This window comes from Zalophus californianus, chromosome 1 (assembly GCF_009762305.2).
Source record: "Zalophus californianus isolate mZalCal1 chromosome 1, mZalCal1.pri.v2, whole genome shotgun sequence".
Taxonomy (NCBI): domain Eukaryota; kingdom Metazoa; phylum Chordata; class Mammalia; order Carnivora; family Otariidae; genus Zalophus; species Zalophus californianus.
Genome location: NC_045595.1, coordinates 169368859 through 169389525, shown reverse-complemented (window position 1 = coordinate 169389525; position 20667 = coordinate 169368859). Strand labels below are relative to the sequence as shown.

General features: G+C 39.2%; 2 protein-coding genes across 8 annotated transcripts in view; one reads left to right on the top strand and one right to left on the bottom strand.

The window, feature by feature from the left end:
• CMSS1 (cms1 ribosomal small subunit homolog) overlaps nucleotides 1–20667 on the top strand; it is a 377532-nt gene that overhangs the window by 13933 nt on the left and 342932 nt on the right. The gene's annotated exons all lie outside the window — the stretch shown is intronic.
• The window catches only part of FILIP1L (filamin A interacting protein 1 like), a 53127-nt gene that overhangs the window by 8032 nt on the left and 24428 nt on the right, over nucleotides 1–20667 (bottom strand). For 2 of the 6 annotated variants that reach the window (XM_027582441.2, XM_035726389.1), the window contains 2 exons: nucleotides 13370–16142; nucleotides 12361–12375 (listed from right to left, as the gene is read on the bottom strand). In XM_027582441.2, the coding sequence (XP_027438242.2) occupies nucleotides 12361–12375; nucleotides 13370–16027 (2673 nt within the window). In that variant the 5' untranslated portion in view covers nucleotides 16028–16142. The other 4 variants (XM_027582443.1, XM_027582444.2, XM_027582446.1 and 1 more) reach the window with 4 other exon arrangements.

The window sequence follows — 20667 nt, the reverse complement described above, 5'->3', positions numbered from 1 at the left end:
GTCTGTTTTAAGACCACACAGTAAATGTTCTACTCAGAGTCGGAGGCTCCTGGGTTCCATCAGAAAGCAGATGTCTTGGAGGAGATTAAGCTAGTTGGAAAGCTCATTCATAGAAGAAAAGAATTTTTTTTTTAAATGTTTAACTCAGTTCAACATGGAAATTAGGATTTGGAATGGATTACAGGTCTGAGGATGCCAAATTCAGTGAGGCAGAGGCATTGGTTTTTTCTAAGGAGCAGGAAAAAGAAACGGAGTACATGTGTGGAATGTATTCACTAAATTCTTGAAATGTTGGCTTACTTGGTCCACAGTTTCTAAAAAGAAACCAAGCAATCTACAAGACTCCCTGGTTACAAGTCAGTAAATGATATTGAGCCTTTGTGACCAAAAGAAGTGCAGAAAGGTGAAAATGTGTTCAGTTTTATTTGACGTGTTAATTATGTAGCCCAATTTCTACTTGATGCTTGTGCTCTTTCTTATTATCATGGAGGGTGAACATCTGAAAGCATACCAAAATCAGCATTTATGGGGAAGCTGTTAGATCCTAGTTAGACAGCTGGAGTCAGGATGTTCCCTTTTCTGTAAATGAAATTAATTTTGTAAGTGCTTTGAACTTTTTGGAGATGTATTGGCAACATATTATCTAAGAAAACAGTGTTCCCTCAGGAGTGTTCCTGACTCCAAGGACTGCACAGGCCCTCAGTACACCTTTAGCTCTAGAGGTTGAAAGACTCAAGGCTCCCAAAGACCTCTTATCATTTTGATTTGTGGTTATTGGGGTTAGTGACGCAGGGTGGGGGCAGATTCAGTGCTGCCTGACTCCCTCAGGGACCCAGCTGTGTTATCAGAATAACAGTATTTTGTATTTTTATCTCTTTTTAATGGGAAAGTATATAAGTGATTATGATAGATGTGATGAAAAGGATGAAATAATAAACTGGAAAAAAAATCTTTGAAATATTATTGCCTTCATTTCTTTTGTCTTTTGTATTGTTTGGTAAATCACTACTAGTTTGTATAAAGAAAAAAATTGGTAATGACAGATAATGAATCTGGCAGATAGCCTAGAGTTTCATAAGCTGCTTTGGGTTTTTTTCTCATGATTTTCTCAGAACTTCCTCATTATACAATAAAACTTTATCACTATAGATTTTACAGTTTTATATGGTAAGAGATCCTTCAAAAGGAAACCCTATAGTTGGATTCGTTCATTCCTGTTAACCTCCTGTGAGAAAATGTTTGGTTTTAAATAGAGTTGCAGTGCTATGATTTCTACTGAAGAGTTGTCTAGTTTCTGAGGAGGTTGATGCCTTTATTTTATAATGTAATATGCTTTGTGGTTGTACCTAGTTATATCCCAATCTCTCTGTGGTAATTACACTAACATGGGCAGTGAGGACAATCCAAGAATAAACATTGAAATAGTTTTCAAAAATCCTTCCTAACCCAGTTACTTCCATTTTGTACCCAGACGCATAGCATCACATATAGAAATAGTATGCTAAGGTAAAATATACTAACCTTGAAGTGTTGTCTTCCTTGTTTGTCTTCTTTCTTTTCCTTTTTTTTTTAAGATTTTATTTTTTTTTAAAGATTTTTATTTATTGAGAGAGAGAGAAAATGGTAGAGAGAGAGCATGAGAGGGAGGAAGGTCAGAGGGAGAAGCAGACTCCCTGCTGAGCAGGGAGCCCGATGCGGGACTCGATCCCAGGACTCCAGGATCATGACCTGAGCCGAAGGCAGTCGCTTAACTAACTGAGCCACCCAGGCACCCTAAGATTTTATTTTTAAATAATTTCTACAGCCAATGTGGGGCTCAAACACAACCTTGAGATCAAGAGTCGCATGCTCTACCAACTGAGCTAGCCAGGCGCCCCATCCCCTTTCTTTTTATTCATCTGTCAAATTTTTTACCTCAGGGTTTTTTTTGTTTTGTTTTGTTTTTTCTTTTTTGGTGATCATCCCACCCCTTCTTTCTCATTTCTTCATTTGCACCCGTTTAAGTTTTTTCAGTTGTTCACAGGCTTACATTTTACAACAGCCTTGGGTTAGCAGTTAGAGCAGAAGCTGTAATGCCAAATAGACTTGGGTCTGCATTCTGGTTCTGGCACCAACTAGCTGTGTGTCCTCAGGCAAGCCATTTAGCTATTCAGGCTTCAGTTTCCTCATCTGTAATACTTATCTGGGTATTAGAGTATTACTTTAATGTTCTTTGGGGAGTAGGAAAGACCCTGGCCCATCAAAGTTCCAGATAAGTGTTTGTTGTTACTAATGTGAACGAAATGAACTTCGTCTTTTTCCTTATATTTGTGCTTAAGATGCGTATTTCTTGATTATAGTCATAACTTATTTTCTTTGGTTATTTCATCTTCCTTGTTTTTCTGCTTTACCTTCTCCTATTAATTATCGGAGACATGTTAGTGAGCATGGGAGTTGAGGAGCTGACCAAGCAGTACTGTGTTTACTGGGCCAAGTTTCTAAGCAATTCTGACCCAGAAAAGGATCTCTCCACACAACCTTTTCCTTTTTTATCCTACTTGGTCTGGTCATTGTCTTTCTTTTTTTAGAGTACTTGAAAACATACTATTTTCTACTTTTTTCTCTTTTCCTATCTTTTAATTGAAAAATGAAATGAAGTCCTTTGGCCCTGACATTCTGTGAGTCTATGAAAAGAACAAATGCAAGCCAGCTATGGCCACCAGGTATGTTGTTAGCCTTTGTTGAACACCTACTACCAGCGGTATTTAAGTTCTGGGTAATGTAGTGCAGTGGTTCTTAAACTTTATAAGCCCAAGAATGAACCAGGCAGATTGTTTAAATGCGGAGTTCCTGCATTGGTTTTCATAGGTCTAGGCATGTGGAAATCTGTGGAGTCCTGAGTGATTTTTATAAAGGTGATCAGTGACTGCATTTGAGAAATGTTGATATTAAGAGTTTCAAAAAATAAATAAATGATAGTGGATTCTTGCTCTCAAGAGATTGTAGTATAGTATACGAGAGATTATAAAAAAGAGGCAAAATAAAGTCCTATAATAGAGGTACAAACAGAAGTATTTTGGAAACTCGGAGGAAGATGGGCATTTGAGATAGGAGTAAGATTTCAAAAGGAGGAACAAAGTGAGAAGCTTATTCTAGCTCTAGGAACAGCATGAGCAAGGTGCAAGGCAAGAAAGCTCAATGGTATGTGGGAGGATGGTCAGTACTGTGTTCTGGTTAGGATACAGGGGTTGTCCAGTTTCAAAGGGAGTTGAGGCAAGAGATGGAGGCCTGATAGAAAGTTTGGAATTTGGATACTCAGTAATGTAAGTGTGAAGTAAGTGCTATTTTTGGTGGTGGTGGGGTGGAGAGGACTGGAGAATTGCCATGATTAGGAAGGTGTTGTAGAAAGATCACTAGCAACATGAGTGAAGATTGGATTAGAAATGTGAGGGGTTGAATGCAATAGATTAACTACCTTACACTACCATCCGTACTGAGGTCTGGATTTGGGGAGTCGTAGCCAAATAAAAGGGGGAGGGCAGAGAAAGAAATACCAGGGCAGTGTGGCTGACTAGATCTGGGGAGTAAGCAGAAAAGTGGAGAATGGCTCCCAGATGTTGAACCTTGGAACAAGGAAGGTAGTGGACCATCATCAGAAGTAAGACAAAGAGCAACCCAAAAGGAGCAGTGCAGTGGGGTGTGGGCACATTCTAAGTTTGAAGTGTAGGTGGACCTTCCATGTGGAACTGTTTGGTAGGCATTGAAAACTTGGGAGATCTTGCTTTGAGAATCATCATGAGAGAAATTGTTGATACCATTCAAGTGGTTGAGAACCCAAGGGGAAAATGTAATTCTTTTCACCTGCCAATCTCTTCTTCTACGACTGATAATTCTACGTTCCTTTCCCCGAGCCTGAGAAGTGAGTTTTATTGGGCCCTATTCTGTGCCCACATGCCCACCCCACCCGCCGCCCTGCCACAAGGCCACCAATCTTACTGATAAGAGTACAGCTAGTTCTGAGAGCAGCCCCCTACTAGAGGCATTTCTTCCCAGTTCTTGAACGATGTGTAGTGATTGAATCGTTATCCAGGCACTGATTTCTATCAGGGGAAAGGAATTCCTGTCCCCGTCCTCCAGTGACCAGGCTGGCCCCTCTGCCATTGTGTCTGGACTGAGCAGACAGATTACATAAACTTATATTCTGTGGGGGGATCTGCCAGTCCTTGGCACAGGGGCATTCAGTAATTACAGGATGCCCCCCTTCCCCCCAGAGCACATTTCCTTCCTCATTGGCAGTCTGAGAAAACCTGGATTAGGGCCATAGTTGATAGGTTGGCCTAAAAAAATAGTAATAATTGTCCATTGTTCTCCCTAGTCCTCTCATTACCCTTCTTAGAAGCTAAAATTAGTGGCCCTGGCATTTATATTTCCTAAAATTTTTATAATACATATGTATTATTCTTATAATCAGAAAAAAGTTTTATATAACAAGAATTGTGTTGCTTATGCCTGTCACTATGAGAGATGTCATCCTTCTTCACTGAGATCCTTACTCATTGACCCCCTCCTTGTTACCCTGAAGGGATTGTTAGGTGTTTTAATGTTTCTTATGTTATGGGCCTTTAGTTAATTTTTAGTTAACTTCTCTTTCTATAAAACTAATTTTCTGAAGCCTGATATCAATGAATTCAGGTAAGAACACCATTAAAAGGCAAAGAACAGAAAAGGGATAGCTTTTTTTTTTTTAAGAGAAGGAGAAAAGCAGTCAACTCACTAATAATGAAGAATAGTAATTTGTTCTTGAGGAATTGTTGTGAGTTGTTTAAAGAGTGGTTGCATTGAAGCAAGTGTTTTTATGCATTTGTTTACGAGAGATAACATTGAAGACCAACTTGACGACTTTCTCTAAAATATCAATTTTATTTGTGATGTTTCCTTGGTTTACAGTTATTTCATCCTGAATTGGAAGCAGAATTTAGAGACTGACAGGGTTGAACCCTAACACTTTTCCCCCTGAGCTCGGAAGATAAACAGTGCTACTGCTGCTGCTTTTTTTTCTTTAAGGTGATTTTGGGACCATCATTCTTTCCTTTTAAGATAATGGTGTTGCTTGAGAAGTGGAAATCCTGAATTAAGGAATACCATCCTGGAAGATTTTCTGGTCTTCTGCAGAGGCAGAAGTCCCTAAGTTGCTGGTGCTTGTCTTTATGGTGGCTAGACTTTAATCCTTTGATTGTCTTTTCTGGAGGTGTTGGGTCACTATCAGGACTATCAAGGCACTACTTACTTTTGAGCTTTGATATGCATGGTCGTGTTGTTCCCTCTGTGGATCATTTTTATTCACTTCTGTTGTTGTGCTCTCCAGCCACCTCTGAGCCAATCAGGTACCTCATACTCCAACTCATTCTGCATGCCTGGCATTTTCCTGATGATGAGGAATTGTGCTTCTCCTTGGTCTTGCTTTCTCCCGTGTCCTATCCACAGCACATCCCCAAGTCCATCTTCCCCATGCCTGCCCATTTATGTGGGGCATGGCCTCTCAACATTATCTCTTATTCCCCAAACAGTAACCTCAGGGAGATGGGAGGAGTTGGAAGGGGAGCCTTCCAACCCTCTGGACTGTAGTGATGATCATGGAAGGTTTCAGAAAAGGTAGGGCTTGAGCCAGACTTTTCAGTGTGAGTCACTTGATGAGAGAAGAGAAAATTATCCATGTAGAGCAGTGGGGAGGAGGTAGGGGAAAGTCCTGTGTATATTTAGGGGCATTCCAAGTGTTCTGGCTAAAGTGGGAGACTTTTGAGATAAGAGTGAGTACAGGGATGTAACGTTAGGCAACCTGTCTATGCCCTTAAGTAATGGGAGAGGTTCAAAAGCAATTTATTATGCTTTCCACTTGTACTGTGGTAGCTTCTCAGTATGTTTCTCTGGAAAGAGAATGGGACAATTTAAGTAGATTTGTGTTATGACATCTCGTTTTTGTCACATACTAACAGAACAACCTGAAGAAATTTTCCTTACATCTCAGAATTAAAATTTTTTTATCTCTAAAATTGTGAAGATACCTACTTTATAGGGTTGTTGTGAAATAAGTGTATAAAGTATTAGTTGTTTCCATTATCTCACTTCTCTGAAGTGAGACAGAATGCTCCCTAGCATTATATTCGAGGCCCTTCACAGTCCAACAGGACTGGGCCCTTAAGCCTTAACCCTGCCCCAACCATCTCAGTTGCAGCCACACTGCACTTGCTCATTGTTCCTTGAACATTGTTTTTTTCCTCTCCTACCTGCCCTCACACCTCTGCTCTTGTGGGCACCTCCCTGGAACTCCTTTTGTCCTCTCTTTATCCTACTCTTCCTCATCTCTCATCTATTTCTGAAACCTAACCCCTGAACCTGCCCCCAGAGTAACGTGCTCCTCCTCCAAATTCCTGTAGTACTTATTATCTAAGAATTCCTTCTCTGTGTTATGCTGTTAATTACCTTTTAAGGTAGTCCTCAACTCCCACCCTAGATTCTAAATCTTAGACTTGCATAACTGCCTTGCACAGCAATGAGTAATATTAGGTACTTCATAAATATTTGTTGGTTCATTCTTGTAGCTGATTTGTTGAAGAATGAAGAATGCTTATATTCTAATAGAAGACATTTGTGCCTCTGGTGGTTATAAGCTACTACAGAGGGAATTGAAACTTCTCAGAGAGGACTCTTTGGAAAGGTCTAGACAGTAAAGGGTTATCTCTTAAGTTCTTAGGAATCCTCCTGAAACCCTTTTCACCCACTAAGGCAAGGGTGGTTGGTTCTCTAGACTTTTCTTTCTTCTCTTGAAGGCATGTGAGAAATGGAAAGCTCATCTGAAAGCTCAAGTTTGTAATGTGGTATTGAAAGAAACAAAGGTACAGCATATTAACCCAAATATAAATGTCAAATACACACATGCTTTGGGCCAATCTGTCAAATTAGTAGAAACAACTAAAGTCTTCAGTGCAGATTTTTAAAGTTGCTTTGAGGCTTATGTTTAGTCAGACTCAAGATTTTCATCTTTACATACCAGACATAAGACTTTTCAAATGAGCTGTTAAATTTTTCCCACAGCAAGTCCTGTAAAAGAGGAACTGGCTCATAGAGTTAGTCAGTCCATCTCCCTAATGCAGTGGTTCTCAAATGGAGGTGATTTTACCCCTAGAGAACATATGGCTATGTCAGGAGCCATTTTTGTTTGTCACAGTTGGGGGATGCTGCTTGGCATCTAGTGGGTAGAAGCCAAGAATGCTCCTAGACATCCTAGAGTGCACAGGACATCCTTCCCCAACAAAGAATCATCAGATCCAAACTATCAATAGTCCTGAGGTTGAGAAAGTTTGCTCTAAAAAGAAAAGAGCTGATATGTTGAAGATTAAAAGGCTGATTCATAGAATTTTAAAGAAACACATCATTAGTGACCATCTAGTAGTTAGGACACCTGCAAGTGGGAAAATGAGGAAGAAGAAATTTAATTTCTGAAAGGAAACTCATGCAGATAATCGGTTTATTTATGCCCAACCTTATTTCCCAAAGGAATTTTTAGCAATTTAAAAAGGGTGTCAAGACATGGAGAAAATTCAGAAATCATTGGAAGTTAGAACTAGATATGATCTTAGAGATCACCAAGTCCAGTTCTCTTTATTTCACAAAAATTAAATGACTTTTCTAGGGCCCCATAGCTGACTGGGAAGGGCATGAACTGGAACCTGATCTTGTTTGCTGACTTCAAATGTTCCCTCCCACCCCGTAAGTCCACTTCTCTAAATCTTTCCTTGGCCTATTTCAAGCCTCAATTGCTCTGTGAAGCCTTGATTAATCTACTGTTTAGTCCTGCTTAATCTCTAGTTTACTGTATGAATTTAGTTTGCACTTGACTAAATGTTATCTAATACTCTTTTGTTTCTTGTCTCCTTCCTTTCAAGGGCAGTGAATCTTTTCTCTCCATACCTGCCCCAGTGTCGGTAGAAGACAGGCAGTTCAGTGGATGTCATGATCAGTGGATCAACCAGTTGTGTCCATGTGGTGCTCTGAAGAGAAGACACCGTGCATGTCACTGAGACATGAGTGGCATGTCAGTGAACCCATTCCACCTTTCCAGAGGCCTAAGGAATGCAAAGTGAAACAGCCTTTGTAGACCTGTAGGGCCTGTATACATTGTTAGTTATGCAAAGATGACTAGGCTTTCAAAAGCAAAATAGAACTCAGAGGCAAAAAAAAATCCTAGATAACGTTACAAAAATATCATACAGGACCATTTGACTATGGGAGAAAAGGAAAATTACTAAAATAGGAAAACTTAAAAAGCTTTCAAAAACTGCCTTAATCAAATTTTATTTCTCTTGTGAAATTTTAAAATGAAGCTACAAGTAAAGATTATTCCTAGGATAGCTGACTGTAGCCCAGAGTACATTTTTATGGCACCATTTTAAGTGTAAAAACTAGTGTCCTGATGGAATGTTGACAGATTTATATGTGCTACCATATGAACAGTGTTAAAGTTCATTAGCAAATGATAAAGTACTTAGAAGTGTTGGCCAGTTAACTGGCTGGACTCCCTAAGGATTCTGTGCCCTACAGTGTTGCCTTTGGGGGATGCCTGCTCTGATTAATTTCACTGCACAGTGGAAGCGTCCATCAGTTGGAAAGGAAAAGATTTGGAGTTTAAATGAAAATGAATTTAAGGGAGTTTAAGATTGGGGACTTTATTGAACCACTTATCTTCCTTGCTCTTTTCTTGGCATTTGCTCCACTGTGGCCTAAGGTGAATGGAGTCCTTTGTTTTGGTTCATCCAAACTGCTCTCTTTAATGTGTGTTCTGGACTATTCCCAAGAAATGCTGTAGGGTTATTGAGAGCCTGGGATCTGAGGGAGAAACAGCTTGTAGGTGTCAGACAGCCTGCTACTGCTCAGCTAAAAATTCAGGCATCTATGCTTTGCTACAGTTGTAAAACTAGGAACCTTCCCACCCTATAAAGCGATAGTTTTTATTAAGCTTTTCTTCTGAATAAAAAGAAAACCTGGGGAATGAGCTTTCTATGTGTCATGCCAGCCACTAGAGGGCAGAATAGTCACACTTCCTTGGACAGGTGTAATTCATTCTGATAGAGCAGGACTACCGTCAGAACACATTTGCTAATGTTTATCAATGTAGGAATTTCTTAAACAGTGAAATTCCTACTTTAGAGTGCATACTAATCAGCAGAGTAATTTGTTAAAGGTGCAGCTTCCTGGGTCCTACCCTTGGAGATTCCTATACATGTATGTTGGATTTTACTTTTGAGAAACACAGGATCTTAATGTTTTGGGCATGCATTTTTGCCTGATTATGTTTTCTTTTAGGATTGCAAAGCAAAATGATTTTTGGAGGGAAAAACAATAACAGAAACCAAGGTATAGGGAAATTAGAATGTTGTTAATTTAAAGATCTTTCCCTGCCTTTGTCTTCTAAGTTTCAGAGGAGACTCACTGTAAAGATTCAGAATCAAAAAGCTACCAAAAATATGTTTTTGTCTGGAGTTCTCCGTCAGTCAATAAAGATCATTAAATCCTTAGGCTTCAATTCTAAGAATTTTTTAATGAAATATCCCTTTTATGACCATCTTATAGTACAACCTACTTTTTATCCTTTGGGTGACATGAAGACCTATGTCCTAATGTCTTGGCGTTGTGAAGTATAGTTGTAGAGACCTTCTGAGTAGATTTATGTAATCCTGTCATCATCTTGAACAAATAGAGACCTTCCTTTATATGTACAGATCCAACTATAGTAATGCACATTGTCCTAGTAAGGGTGATGATTTTATTTTTGCCATTGCCCCCAGGGAAGAGGCAACCTCGGAGTTTTGCCACTGTTCTTAAAAAGACAGAAGAATATGGAAAATCGTTTAAATCTATGGTAGGATGCTGCAGCTTAAAAAATTAAAGAGATAGGGGAACTGAGTAAAATGAAAATTGGTTCTGAAGCTGGGACTTCAGATGAAATGAAAGGAAGGTATTTTATCAGATGTATATAAAAACTGTCTTCTGTGAGTCTCTCATGGGCCTCCTTCTTCCAAGAAAACAAACTTCCACCCTTACATATCTCATATGAAGATTTTCCAGTGTGACTTTCTTCCTCCTTCCTGGCTTTCAAGGTTCTTCTGTGATTATATACAAATGAAAAAGAAAGTTCTATAACCTTTGAAACATACACACGGTTATAAAAATTTAATTTTGAGGGGCACTTGGGTGGCTCAGTCAGTTAAGCATCTGCCTTCGGCTCAGGTCACAATCCCAGGGTCCTGCTCAGCAGGGAGTTTGCTTCTCCCTTTCCCTCTCCCCCTGCTTTTTTTTTTTTTTTAAGATATTATTTATTTATTTGACAGAGAGGGAGACAGCGAGAGAGGGAACACAAGCAGGGGGAGAGGGAGAGGGAGAAGCAGGCCTCCCGCTGAGCAGGGAGCCTGATGCGGGGCTCGATCCCAGGACCCTGGGACCATGACCTGAGTCGAAGGCAGACGCTTAACGACTGAGCCACCCAGGCACCCTCCCTCTCCCCCTGCTTGTGCACGCACTCTCTCTCTCTCTGTAAAATAAAATATTTAGGAAAAAAATAAATAAAAATTTAACTTTGAAATTGAGGACTAAAAGTCTAGAATGTGTGAATGGGAAAATGCTCTTTTTTAATGTATGATTTTATGGAAAGGGGCAGATGCTTTTTTTTTTTCAGAAATGATGCTGTCTTTACCATAAATTTTAATTAGTAACACTTTTAATAATCTATATATGTTATTAATATGACAGTGTTCCTAAATTCTGATGGTGATGTGAATTATTATACTGAAGTTTTCCTCCCAGTAGAAGAACCTCTAAAAGAGGGTTCAGTTCCTTGAAAGTCCAGTAAACTTTTAGTAACGTTAATCACTTGGGATGCCTATTTGTAGTAAATATCTAGAGCAGATGATGAAATGAGAATTTGTGCATTATAATCATGGAGCACAGATCCTATGGTGTTAACTTTATTGTAGAGAATTGTTCTGGCTCACATGAGAAATTGAACCCTTACAAAAGGGATGAACTATTCAAGAGCCCAGAGCTTTTCAAACTCTGTTAGTTACAGGTGTGCCAGGAATGGATGTCCCCTCAGCAGATGGGGCAACATATTTTCTCTCTGGGCCATTACGTGACAAAAGTTGGGAAGCGCTGCGAAGACTTTGTTCTTTCGTTCTTTCTACTTTCTGTCACACTCAACATGTTATGTGTACCCTCTCTTGATAATATCTAAAAAAGCATCTTAGGCAGTAGCATTATCAATGTCTACTTTGAAAAATGTAAAATTAAGTATGTAGTTTCTTCTAAAGTTCTAGCCCAAGGTGACTTAAAAATAAAAATAGTTTTGGGGTGCCTGGGTGGCTCAGTTGGTTAAGCATCTGCCTTCAGCCCAGGTCCTAATCTCAGGGTCCTAGGATAGAGCCCTGCATCAGGCTCCCTACTGAGCAGGGAGCCTGTTTCTCTCTCTCCCTCTGCCTCCCTCCAGCCCCTGCTCCTCGTTCTCTCTCTCTTTCTCAAATAAATAAAATCTTTAAAAATAAATAAATAAATAAAAATAGTTTTGAAAAACATTTAGACCATCATGTATTTTGTAACACAGTTGGGTCACTGCCGATTCCCAAGATAAATGTGTTTAAACAGAAGCTTTCTCATTCATCACCAGCCTCAGCTTTCATCCAAATTTATTTAATGATGATGCAAGCCCACAGCATTGGTGTTGCCGTTCATCACCATGGAAGTGTTTCTGTCAACAAATACTTGCTTTGCTATCATGAAATTGATTTTGCAGGGAAAAGGAGGATAATCATGGAAGATTTCTTTTACTTCTAAAGATCTTCACAGTTTGCCTGGGTGTCTAAATGAATTGTGTTTAAAATCAGTAGCTGGCAGTAAAATTGACCAAACTAAATTAACAATTATGAGGTTGGAAAGGGGAAACTGATAATGAGCTATTTTGTCTGATTTTTTTTTTTTTAATTCAACTTGGGGACCAGATTTGTAATTTAAAATGGTCCTCTGAAAACTGTTGTTCTCTGCTATGGAAATATAGATCATTTTCAAAGAGTCCTATAATGTAAGTATCAGAATTCTTAGAATGCTTTGGCTAAATTTTTCTCACTTATCTTGTAAATGGCATAACAATAATCACAGAAGAAATTTTCCTCAACTAACATAATGTATGATTTTTTTTTTTTAAATATGCCTTTTCTGTAACTTGTGTTTGAAACTATCTTTGGCTTCTATTTGCTTGTTTAGAGGTGGGGGGGAAATGCAATTACATTGTAAGCTTCTGAATATAGCCAATTTATAAGCAAGATAGGAAGCACCTACCTTAAATAATCCAAACTATTATGGGATCCAGATAGGAAAAAAAAACAAGAATGACATTTTTGCTTTGAAGCAGTGTTCAAGAGCATATATCATAGTGGCTAATTTCAGGTTTGGATGCAAATACATATGTTTTATGAGGGTTTTCGCCTATAGTAGAAATACAGTCAACTCTTGATTGTCAAGGTAACTTGTGTTTTCAAATGTGCTTTTTCTGGCTTCCTGTCACATTTCATTTTTACTTTCACCATCAGCTCATATGTGCTTATTAAAAGCAAATTACTTAGTTTTATTCACTTAGTGTCAATAAACATTTATTAAGTTCTCAATATGTGCTAAGCACTTTGCTGGGCACCAAGGATACTGAGATACATCTCAAGCAGGAAGTTAAGTTTGCTCCTGAGAGATCTTACAGTTCACTTTAAAAACAAAGAGACATAAATTTTATTTATTTGAACCACTTCCTCTTCCTCTAATAACATGTGATCAGAAGTTGACTGTAAATGGGAAATGGGAAGTAGGTCCTACTTGTTTTTAAGGAAGAATTAATAGACCTTGTGAACAGGAAGTAAAATTCTATTATACATGCAAAAATATAATACAAAATGACCAAAAAAAAAAAAATTCAGCAAGCAATGGTAAAAATAACAAATTATTTACTGCTTTAAAATGTTAAAGTATTTCATCGAGACAAGTTGCAGTGAAATTAATGTGAGTTATGGCAAATGAAATACATAAAGATGTATTTATACAAGTGCAGACTAAATATTTTCCATACAGGTATGTAAATGAAAAGATATACAGTAAGTGCACACTTGGTATGACTACTGCAGGCAACACTTAGTTAGTTTCAGATACTCTTGGATAGTTCATGCACAAACCTTCCCAAAGTACAAGTTCAATCAGTCTTTTGGGGGATGTGGAGGGATAATTAAAAAGGATTGAGTTCCTTGCAAAAATAGCACTATAGACCGGATGAGGGTGAGAGTCGTCAGTTATATATATTACTTACTGTAATTTGTGATTGTCGAGGAAGAGGTGTGGCTGTTGGTGTAATAGTAATACTGCTGGTGACTTTATTGGTTGTTTTGTTTAGGGCCCCATTAGTTAAGCCTTGAGTTCGGTTATCCTGTGGTGGTGTTGAAGGGCTGGCAGGTCTCACGGGGCTGGCTACAGCTTGCATGTAAGGACTTCCTAAGTGAATGTGGATTTTATTATCCTCAGTAGTTATCACACTTGAACTGTTGCTGTTTGAACGTTGAAACTGCCATGATGACTGGCGGTCAGGGGAGACTCTGAAAATCGCATGCTTGGCACTGATTTCTATCGGCTCTGGGGAACGTCCCTGCTCAGGAGAGCCTGCTGAACCAGTCACAGCCAAAACCTGAATAGGTGACATTGTCCTTTCTGGAGTTACAGAACCACAAGACTCTGGGGTCTGCGCTCTGGCAAAGGTTGCCATGGTAATTGGGGACATACTTTGCTCTAAATTCATGAGGCCTTCAGAAGTTTTGGATTTCACTGGTGTTATGGAGGCATTTTGGAGGATGGTTATCCTTTGCTTTGGGGTGCCACAGTTTGGTATCACCGCAGTGCTTGTGTAAGAGTGAGGACTTTCTGTAGTCGGACTTGTGATTTCAAGAGTGGCTGTGTTTTGGACATGGTCTGGAGTAACTTTTATATGAAGTGGCTGTCCAGGCATGTGGCTTAGGACTAGATCTCCAGGTTGCATGAAGTTGCCATTGGGTTTAGTTTGTATTTTTCCATTCTGAGGATAGCTCTCCTTAGATTTCATCCAAGGAATCCATAGTTTCCTGTTAACAGGACAGGGAGTAGATGAATTGCACTTGAAGGATAGCACAGATTCCTCATCATTAGGTTCCTCATCCTGGTCCTCACTCTCCTCAAACAACTGACCGTTGATGACTGCTCGTTCCAGAGGAATAAGACTCTTATAATCGGGTGGCTCATTGTCTGCTACTTCTGTCTGAACTTCTTTAGAAAATACTTGAGGGTCAGAGATGATTCTTCCATTGAGACTAGGCCGGAGGCTCTTACTAAAATGCCGATACCTCTCTAACTCTTTAGTTAGATTTTCAATCTCTCTTCCTAAATCTCTGTTCCTGTTTTCTTGTTGATTGAGTTTCTTTTGCAGAACTGAATGATCTCCCTGGAGATGACATATTAGGTCGTCAGTTGCCTTGTATTCATGAATTTTCTCTTTCAGTGCATCCACTTCTCTTGAGAGGTGCCCTGATTTAGCTTCTTCTTCTTGAAGCCTTTTGAAAAGCCATTGTTCATGGCTGGACTCTGTCTTTTCTGCTAACTTGTACTTGTTAAGTTCCATTTTAACATGTTCCAGCTCTTCAGATAAAAATTGAGCTTTATCTCGTTCATTAGCATACCTTTGTTCTAGAGTCTCATACTCATCTTCTGTTTTCATAAGGTCATCCTCAATGGCTTTCATATCCTTTAATTTCAGTCTCAGTCTTTCCACTTCTTGAGAGAGCTCTTTAATCTTATTGTTTTCTTGGTGTAATGCTGTTGTAGACTTACTAGAATCTTGATTTAATTTGTTTTTTAGAACATCTTTCTCAATTGCTTCCAATGACTGAAGTCTATTTTTCAGCATATTAACTTTGGACAGGAGATCATTTCCTTTTTCTTCTTCTGCTTTCAGTTTGTTCTTTAGATCATCTCTCTCCTTGGTGACACTGTACATTTTTTCTTCCACATCAGTTTTGGATTTCAGTGCCCTTTTTGTTTCCTCAATTAGCTTCTCAGTAACTGTTGTCACTTTATTTTGCTCCATTTGAAGCTGAGAAGAAGCAGCTTGTAACTTATCTTCAGTTTGCTTTAATTTTTCACTCATTGTTCTCCTTTCATCTACCAGCATCACAGTTAATGTTTTCAGTTTAGTTAAGTCCTCTTTAAGGGTGAATTCTGTCTTTTCCAGCCGACTTTCAATGGCTTCTAGCTCTTTGATCCTTACTTTTAAACTCTCTAGTTCTTGAGACAACTGCTTTGTGGTCATTCTTTCTTTTTCTAAATTGCATTTCAGAGAGTAACATTCTTGTTTGCTTTTGTTGAAGGCATCTTCTAATTTGTCCAGAGCCATAATTCTTTTATTGAGTTTTTCAACCTCGAGTTTGAAGTCTTTACTCTGTGATGTTTCCTTTTCAAGCCTCTTATTGAGATCTCTGCACTGCTCCTCCATTTTTATGAGTTCTTCATCTTTCCCTTCCATTTCTAGCACACGTTTCCTGAGCTCCTCCACCTCAGCCATGATACCGCAGTTTCCATATTCTCCCTTGTTGATTTTTTCTTTTATATCTTGCAGCTCCTCTTCTGCTTTTCGTAAAGACCTGTTTGTCTCTTCTAACTCATCAATTTGCCGGCTGAGTGCTGCCAGCTTTTGTCGAAGCTGGCGATTTTGGCTGTCCTCATTGGTGAGCTTTGCCATAATTGTTTCTTGGTTCTGGTGAAACTTTGTGGTCTGTGTTTGCAGTTCTTTCTCTAATCTGGTTGCCTTCTGCTCTTCTTCCTGAACTCGGGTTTCAGCGAGGTCTAGTTTAGCATATGTTTCCTTTGCATTTGTGGTTAGGTCTTGGATTTTCTGTCTTTGAAGGGCAAGCTGTGCTGTCAGCCTTTGTTGTTCGTCCACCACCATCAAAGCAAAAGACTTCAGTTTGGTCAGCTCCTCTTTCAGGGCAGTGACCCTTTTTTCCTTTTCTTGCTCCTTCTTCTCCTGGGACTTGGTTTCTTGGTCAATCAGCTTCTTTAATCTGAAAAATACAAGAGTGTGTTCTATTTTGTGATTGGTGCTTCAGCAACTTATCAACTGTGACTAAACATTTGTATAATTTAAAAAGATAGATTAGCTATACAGAATATGGAAAGGAATTCCTGAATTTGACTGGAGGAGAGAATCTTGGTAAACAGTTATCTTGCTTTTTTGCTTTCACTACTCCCTCTCCCCCCACCCCTTGTTGGTTGGTAATAGTTGTAGTTCACCAGGAGCCTTAGTGGAAGAGTAAAGGTAAAAAATAGTTGGTTTAAATTGCTTGTGTAACAGAACCCATAGACAGTCTAGCCTGAAAGCTGGAAAAACAAGAGTTTCAAGGTGACCTGGCTTCAATATTGGCCCTACTCTACCAGCTAATTAACCTGGGCAGTTATTTAACATCCTTGAGCTTCAGTTTCCTGATATGAAAAAATGGAGACAATAATTGTATTATCTCAGTGGCCATTTGTGAAAATTAAATGAGATAATTCGTCTAAGATTCTCATAGTGCTGGCACATAGTAAGCATTTGGTAAGTGTTAGTTATTGTTGTTGTCCTTTCCTATTAATGTGGCTGTGGTTACATTTATAAAATATTTTGCAGGGCACTGGGTGGCTCAGTCAGTTAAGAAGCTGCCTTCGGCTCAGGTCACGATCCCACAGGGTCCTGGGATCAAGCCCCATGTTGGGCTCCCTGCTCAGAGGAGAGCCTGTTTCTCCCTCTCCCTCTGCCTGCCTCTCTGCCAACTTGTGCTCTCTCTCTCTCTCTGTCAAATAAACAAAATCTTTAAAAAAATGTTTTGCTTGAACCATTATAATATGTGGCACATTAAGTTTGTCCACAATTTCTTCATTCTTGGGAGCCTGGATGGCTCAGTCGTTAAGCGTATGCCTTTGGTTCAGGTCATGATCTCAGGGTCCTGGAATTGAGCCACACATTGGGCTCCCTGTTCGGCGGGAAGCCTGCTTCTCCCTCTCCCACTGCCCCTGCTTGTGTTCCCTCTCTCGCTGTCTCTCTCTCTCTGTCAAATAAATAAAGTCTTTAAAAAAAAAATTCTTGATTCTTAAGTGAGATAAAATTCTATTCACGTTGCTTAGAAGTTACACACTTCACTGATGGACTTTTCTGCCAATTAAAACTTGGTTTACACTAGCATAACATTGTGCCAGGAATCACTCACCTCACATATATCTTTATCCCCATAGTGGACTGGCAGTTGAATGAGGAGAATTGAGAGGCATCTGAAGGGGTTTAGAGTTTTCATAACGTACAGCAAGAGCACAGGTTTTAATAGGAAAGAGTTTATTGATTAGAGTCAGATGCTAGAAATGATGGAAGAAAAACTATCAGGAACATGATGATTCTATTATAATGTTACTTTTTTCTTTAATGTTTTAAATTTGTTGGCATAAAAGGATGTCTATTTACATGTAATATAAATTATCTCTTCCACACACTTTTCTCCTCAGCAGTGAGGTCATAGCTTTAAATTTGTGGCACTCTTAATTACATTGGGAATGGGCTGATTATAGAGGATGTAATTACAGCTTTGAATATTGTTATACAGAAACTAAAATAGAATGAAATTCCTGAAGAATTGAACTAAAGGACTTGTTATGGGTGAAAAGTTTGTTTTCTGATCAAGCAGAGAGAGTTCATAATATTTTACTATATCTTTTCTATTAGGAATGAGTTACTTACCCAATGCATGTCTTTGATCCTTACCATAAGACTTTCTTTTTGAAAGTTGCTTAAGGATTTGTAAGGACATTTTAAAAGGAAACTAATTTGAAAGAGTCTTCTTGGAAAAGTCTTTCTTGAGATCCTAATCTGCTCTTTTCCTTAATTACACTACATAAGACGAGCATATTTAAAATAACAGTATAATGTAAGAATTCCCAATTTTTTTTTTTGTGGGGAGGATCCACTTTATTTTCTGCTGTTTTGAGAACCTGACAGGAGGCTGGTCCAAGGGCTGCAGCCTGTGAAATTCTAAAGAAGCTGAGCTGGATGCTGGGGTGGAGTTGATGATGATCTCATCCAGAGGCTTGGCAAGAGGCTTGCCCATGGCCTCTGGCCCTTTCCCACTCCCTATTTGAGACACCTGAGAAGAGAAAGATGGCGTCTCCTTCCTGAATGGTCATGAGACTTCACAAACCACTGGTAGATACGTCCACAGGCAAACTGCTTTGGTGGTGAAATAGTTACAAAAACTTTGGCAAAGTGTTTCTTCCTCCCACCTTAGCATTAGAATCATATTTTTTTTAAAGATGTTATTTATTTATTTGACAGAGAGAGACACAGCGAGAGAGGGAACATAAGCAGGGGGAGTGGGAGAGGGAGAAGCAGGCTTCCCGCTGAGCAGGGAGCCCGATACGGGGCTCGATCCCAGGACCCTGGGATCATGACCTGAGCCAAAGGCAGACACTTAACGACTGAGCCACCCAGGCGCCCCTAGAATCGTATGTAACAATGCTCTGAGCGTAACTGCAGTGAAATATTTTCCCCTCTCTACATCACAGTTCTTAGAGTTTTATTAGAGAACAGTTTCACAAAAACTTTTCAGGATTTGTTTTCAACTTATTAAGTAATACCATGTGCCATTTCATTTTCAGGAAAAGGACATGTATTTTCTTAGGATATAAAAGAAGGAAGATTATTTTGCAGTGTAATGAAAAAAGGATTAAAATTGAATGGTGATTAGTGAATCTTGGCAGAGCTATAACTGGCAAAAAAAGATTTTGAAGAAGTTTAAATTGTTTCCATTGTGTTCATTGTTTTTGGCAGCAAGCATTGGATGCATCCTTTTCATCATGGTTGCAAGGTCATGTATCTTTTTGATGGTTTCTAGAAATCAGCTGGCATCCCTTTCTGTTCCCAAGCCCCCATCCTACAAGGTAGGCACATAAAACTGGCAATTTGAATACATTTGCTCTCAGTAATTCCTTACTACTTATTTCCTAACAACCTGCTATTTCCCTGGGCCAGTCCCATGAGCACACGATAAGACAGTCAACAGGCTAGTCAGGTAAGGCCTGTCAGGGAGGAAAATAGTTTATATGCAGAAAGAGTTACACTCCCAACCATCAACTCAGGAGCTTAAGGCAAGCAACCAGTGAGAACTGAGTATAGGAGAGAGGCCCTAACAGAACCTTCTCAGAGCCAGTGGGTGTCTGTAATGCTATTACACCCTATGTGTGTGTGTGTGTGTGTGTGTGTGTGTGTGTGTGTGAGAGAGAGAGAGAGGCTGATTATACTACTGAAGTGGAATTAGCACTTCTGGTATAGTCAAGGGGCTTACCCTAAATCATTCCCTATTTCTTGCCTTATATCAAGAAGGTTGAGTTTGAGTTTGAGGTTAGTTTACGGACTTGAAGAAAGGCATTTCTATGCAAAGTTAGCAGGTCCTTATAGGATTTGAAGCTGCAAGCCTGGCTTGTACACAGTGCCCTAAATAAGGAAACTGATTGTCATACTGCTAATTACTAATGTAGGGATTTGTGTGTATGTGTGTGTGTGTGTGTGTGTATGTCTTTTCTTTTTTCAAATGTATATGAATGTGTTCAGCAAATATTTGCTGTTGACTGTATTTTAGTCACTTGAGGTCCATAATCACGTATCTAAAACTTTTGAAGCCAAATGTTTTCAAAATTATAGTTTTTCAGATTTTAGAAAGGCAGTAAGGAGCATCTATCATATATAACAGTTCCAGCAAGGCCTGTGGCACCACCTCCTTAAGCAAACCTCTGAATACTTCTGCAGTGAACCATGTGAATAGTTACACTAAGTGGGATAATTAAGATAATGAATAGCCTCACGTCTGTTCAGGCTTTGCTGCCAGATGATGAGTTCAGATAAGAAGTTCAGCCACAATTTAGAAAAGAATATTGCATAGTTCTTAGATTTTTGAAAATTGCAGACAAGGGATTGTGGATGTGGAAAATGAAGGTATAGATTATTGGTGTCTTTTGGTAAGGAGGGAATGGAATTGAGGGTCCTATGCCTGCTTTCTTCTTCAGTTGGACTGGGTTTTAAATGAAATAGCACCTTAATTTTCTGTCTCCATTATTTTTCTTTGCATAGTAACAGGTTTTAAGGCAGTGATGCTGACTGATTTTATATGCTAATATGGATTATCATTGACTCTGGGTTTGCTAGCAAAATCAGATAAATGATTTTGAGAGCTTTTAACCAGGGTACACATAGTCTTGAAAGCTTCATAGACCTTAAGATGCAGAATGCCCAGATACAAAATTCATCCCTTCAGAGCTGTGTAGTCAAATTATTGCTCCTTTTCTCATGAATAGTTCCAATTAACACACCTTTATGTAGGGATCTTTGCATAATCTATGCTAGGGTTTCTCTAACCTTAGCACTATTGGCATTTTGAGTCAAATGATTCTGTGTTGTGGGGGGCTGTGCTGTGCATTTTAAGATGTTTGGCAGCATCTTTGGTGTCGACTCACTAGATGCCAGTAGCAGCCCCCCTCTCCCCACTGACAACCAAAAATGTCTCTAGACATTCA